The sequence below is a fragment of the Engraulis encrasicolus genome, chromosome 15 (assembly GCF_034702125.1).
Source record: "Engraulis encrasicolus isolate BLACKSEA-1 chromosome 15, IST_EnEncr_1.0, whole genome shotgun sequence".
Classification (NCBI taxonomy): domain Eukaryota; kingdom Metazoa; phylum Chordata; class Actinopteri; order Clupeiformes; family Engraulidae; genus Engraulis; species Engraulis encrasicolus.
Genome location: NC_085871.1, coordinates 38,743,659 through 38,748,658, shown reverse-complemented (window position 1 = coordinate 38,748,658; position 5,000 = coordinate 38,743,659). Strand labels below are relative to the sequence as shown.

Below are 5,000 nucleotides of genomic sequence, written 5' to 3'. Positions count from 1 at the left end.
GTTTCTGTGTGTGTGTTTGTGTGTGTGTGTGTGTGTGTGTGTGTGTGTGTATGCACATATGCGTGTGTGTGTGTGTGTGTGCACCTATGCGTGTGTGTGTGTGTGTGTGTGTGTGTGTGTGTGTGTGTGTGTGTGTGTGTGTGTGTGTGTGTGTGTGTGTGTGTGTGTGTGTGTGTGTGTGTGTGTGTGTGTGCACATATGCGTGTGTGTACATATGCGTGTGTGTGTGTGTGTGTATGTATGTGTGCGTGTGTGTGTGTGTGTGTGTGTGTGTGTGTGTGTGTGTGTGTGTGTGTGTGTGTGTGTGTGTGTGTGTGTGTGTGTGTGTGTGTGTGTGTGTGTGTGTGTGTGTGTGTGTGTGTGCGCGTGCGTGAGCGTGAGTGTGTGCATGCGTGCGTGCGTGTGTGTTTCGCATGTGTATGTGTATTTATTTTGTAAATCTCTGTGCTCTTTTCCCATCCCCTCCAGAGACAAAGACACAATCTAATAGGTTTTCAAATGTCACCGCGGAACAGCTCTTAGATTTACATGTTATTTCACATCTGTCAAAACAATGCCTCACTTACAATTTGTATTTAACAACATATTCAATACGATGTGCTATAACACTTTGGTAGGTCTATATAAATATCTGCATTTGTGAAATTGTAGTCATAGCTGTTTTTCACCTTTTCCAACTTGGGGTCCACCTGAAATTTTCACAACTGTTTGAGGCCCACCTCTGACCCAATAAACAACACAACTCAAATACGTAAATAGTCAACCCCAACATACATACAAATATTATTTCGATTTTTTTAGAAAACGATTTCAAGGGTCACCAGTGGGCCACGGGTCTTTGTGTATTATATTTAAAGGGACACTGTGCAGGAAATGGTCATAAAAGGTACTGCAGCTATGCTGCTCATTGAAACTGGGCCACCTATTGCCAAATTTGATCTTTACATGAAAGTTTACAAATTAATAAACAAATATTTTCTAGTATGGTCCAAGTACAGTCATTTTTGCAGCTAAAAATGGCTATTTTTGGAAATTCAAAATGGCGGACCATGGAGAAGATCCCCCTTTTCATGTATGAAAAGTGCAATTTTTCCAGTCATAATGAATACTTAGAATTTGATGCTGGTGGTAAGTATTCATGGAAAAGGTAACATTAGTGAATGGGCAGCATGAATTCTGGAAATAAACAACTGAAAATCTCACACAGTGTCCCTTTAAGCTTAATTTCTTTTGGGAATCAAAAAGTACATCTACTCTACACTACTCTACTAGCCCTGCCGTGGCCTAATGGTAGGGCACTGGGTTACTATGCCAGCGACCTGGGTTAGATTCCGACCCGGTTCATTTGCCGATCCTCCCCATCTCTCCTCCCACTCACTTCCTGTCGCCTCTCATACGGTCCTATTGAAATAAAGACAAAAATGCCCCTAAAAAAAACAAACTTGAAAAAAATGTACTCTTCTCCGCTCAAATGTTTTGTTTTTATTTGCAGTGTACATTGTGTTGGAAAACAACACCGGACTGTGGGAATCGCTGCAGGGAAAGAAAGTCCAGGACTCAATCTTCCGGATCATTCCAAAAGAGAAGTTTGGTAAGTATTGAAATGGATAACCATTTTCATCAGTTGGGGTGAATGTTTCCCAATCTCTCACCAAACATCTTCTATTAGAGTAAGATAACCCAAAATCCTCCCACCCAATGCAAAATAGTGTGCTCAAGTTTAGTCTCCTAAGGGGCCGTTGTCCCCTCTTTCTTCTTGTCTTTGGTGGCATTTGGTGACGGCTTGCATGAGATGTGCGCTACCGCCATCTGCAGTACCAAGGGAAGTTAATTCATTCTCAACTGCATGACTCCAAAGGTCTCCTAACCGTAGGTCTCCTAAAGGGACATTCACCTGACATCACATGGATCCAGGAAATGCATGGGCTTGAAGTATCTTACTCTAATAGAAGATGTTTGCTCTCACTCTACCCCTGTTCACCTCTTTCTCTTTTTCTCTTCCAGATCTTCCCTTGAAAATTTCCTATCCAGTTGACTTCAAGGAGTCCAATCTCTACGGCCTTCTACTGGTTATGTATGTATCTCGTGCTCGTGCTCGTGCTCGTTCTCGTTCTCGTTCTCATTCTCATTCTTGTCCTCCTCCTCCTCCTCCTCTCTCTCTCTCTCTCTATCTCTTTCTTTCGTTTTCTCTCTCTCTCTGCTTGTAGAACTTCTCTTCTTCTTCTCTTTCTCTCTCTCTTTCTGTCTTTGCTTGTAACTTAGAACTTCAGAGGGAAAAAAGAGAGCACTATGCTGCGTAAATGGCAGATGATGGAGGAAGTGGTTGACGTTTACATTCCTTCTTTTAACTTGTTCCGTCTCCCCTTACTGTTGTCTTTAGTAATGGCTGTCACAGCTGTCAAACTGAGGGGACAGAAACCGCTATTAGAATAGATCACACCCCTTGCTTTTAGTCTGTACATGCCAGGGAAAATGTAACAAACCAGAGAGGAAACAGTAGAGTGTTGTTTCCGGTGTTGTGTGCATGGCAGAGAGGAAATACTGGTAATTATAATCAGACAGAGAGACAACGGTACAGGAGGCAATAAAATGCTTGTTTTTCCCCCTTATATTTTTGTGCATACTCTGAATCATATCAGAGACTATGCGGCAATTCATATACAAGATATCACAAGCGTAATGTCTTTTGTCTTTGTCTGTTTGCTGAAGTCAAGGTTGTTTTTTCCTGTAAAGAAAATGTACAAAGAAAATAAATGTGAAATCGTGTTTCCCAAAGCACGTATGCACATTCAAAAAGTTAGTACTTAAGTGAATGGATATGACAGACCCTGCATTATTTACAAGACACAGGTGTGCTCTCTGAGACAGGAGCTCTAGCACGTCTCCTACAACACTACCTGAATGTTCTAGTGTGTGCAAAAAGAAAAAGGAGAATCACCAGCGCAATTCAGATGTGGAAAACATTTTATACTGCCATTTTAGGTCTGCCATTTTGACTCTAATGAGGATCTGGGAATTTAGTCCCCTGACACTTACATAAAAGTATAATATGTTTTCCACATCTGAGTTGCTCCAAGTTATTCATTGTAAGTCAACTCAACTGTGATGCACCAGACTGTCTGTGTTTTGGTCTGTCTGTCTGTCGTGTTACTGTATGCTATTTTGATTATAGAAGTGTCTGCTAAACGCATGCCTGTCATTTTTGGTGTGTTTGCATTGTGCGGGCAGGGAGGAGACCCCTGGTGGCCAGGAGGTGAATGACAGGTTCTCCCTGGACTGGAGTTCGGTGCTGGTGAGCTCCCATGAGGTGATCGTGGTGAGGGTGGACGGCCGGGGGTCAGGCTACCGTGGACAGAAGATCCTGCAGGAGATCCACCCCCAGCTCGGACACCTGGAGGTCCAGGACCAGATCGCTGCACTGCAGTACGTAACATACAGAGATATACAAACACACACACACACACACACTCACACACACACACACACATACACACACACATACACACACACACACAGCATACACACACACACAGCATACACACATTGTACTGCACGTGCACACACACACACACACACACACACACACACACACACACACACACACACACACACACACACACACACACACACACACACACACACACACACACACACACACACACACACACACACACACACACACACACACACAGCTGGGACACCCGGAGGTCCAGGACCAAATCGCTGCACTGCAGTATGTGATGTGACAGAGACATACACAAACACACACAGCACAATCACACATTGTACTGCAGTATGTGACGGAGACATACACAAATATACACTGCATACTGTACACTACACATATGGTACTGCAATCCTGTATGTAACAGAGACATACACAAGCACACAGAGCATGTTAACACATTGTGCTGCAGTATGTGACAGACACGCACGCACACACACACACACACACACACACACACACACACACACACACACACACACACACACACACACACACACACACACACACACACACACACACACACACACACACACACACACATTGCACATTGTAATTTGACAGTGAAAATGAAGGTGAATGCTGGTGTGTGTCTGTGTGTGTGTGCGTGTGCGTGCGTGTTTGTGTTTGTTTGTTTTTCCAGGTACATGCTGAAGTTCCCCTACATTGATCACACACGGATAGGGGTTTATGGGAAGGTAAGTCTTATCTTAACGTCTTATTATCAGGAAGAGATTATCAGATTTCCCCCTTTGTAACACATCTAATCCCCGTCATAAATCACCTGAGCACTGCTAACTTCCAGCTCATATGTTAATCTGTGTATCTGTCATGTTAAATAAGTGGCATATGACAAGGGCCCAAACACACAAAAAAATATATTATTAAAACAATATATCACCCTATAAACCATATCACCGTATAAACATCTTATCACCAAAGACCAGTCAATACAAATGTGTATACGTACATAACTGTGTTGCTTTTGGCTTGACAGGGGTATGGTGGTTACACAACGATGATGCTGCTGAAGTCTACCGATAAGCCCATCACTTGTGCAGTGGCACAGTCTCCCATAGTCGACTGGAAGAACTACGGTGAGTGGACGCTGGAAGAGGCTAGTTGTGCTGTATGCAACTAATATGTACTCGCATGGCCAAAGTGCAGTACATTTTGCAGCTAAAAAATGTCTATTTCTGGATATTTAAAATGGCAGAGAATGGAGAATATCACTCTTTCCATGTATGCAAAGTGCAATTTTCTCAGTCACAATGAATACTTAGAATTTGATGGTGGTGGTAACTATTCATGAAAAAGGTAACATTTGTTAATGGGCAGCATGAAGTATGGAAATAAACCACTAAAAATATTACATAGTGTGCCTTTAAGAAAGTGCATGGTGTTTGAAACCACAGCCTCATACAGTACTATAGGTACACTAATGCTGCACCAGATTAATTTGTGCATAAAAATGTTATCTTGTTACCCTACCTTG

At 42.7% G+C, this 5,000-nt stretch overlaps 1 protein-coding gene across 1 annotated transcript in view; it reads left to right on the top strand.

Moving 5' to 3' along the window:
- The window catches only part of LOC134464271 (inactive dipeptidyl peptidase 10-like), a 113,881-nt gene that overhangs the window by 98,839 nt on the left and 10,042 nt on the right, over positions 1–5,000 (top strand). The window contains exons 18-22 of the mRNA XM_063217740.1: positions 1,493–1,591; positions 2,005–2,074; positions 3,229–3,423; positions 4,149–4,203; positions 4,503–4,602. Coding sequence (XP_063073810.1) covers positions 1,493–1,591; positions 2,005–2,074; positions 3,229–3,423; positions 4,149–4,203; positions 4,503–4,602 — 519 coding nt within the window. The remainder of the gene's footprint in view (positions 1–1,492; positions 1,592–2,004; positions 2,075–3,228; positions 3,424–4,148; positions 4,204–4,502; positions 4,603–5,000) is intronic.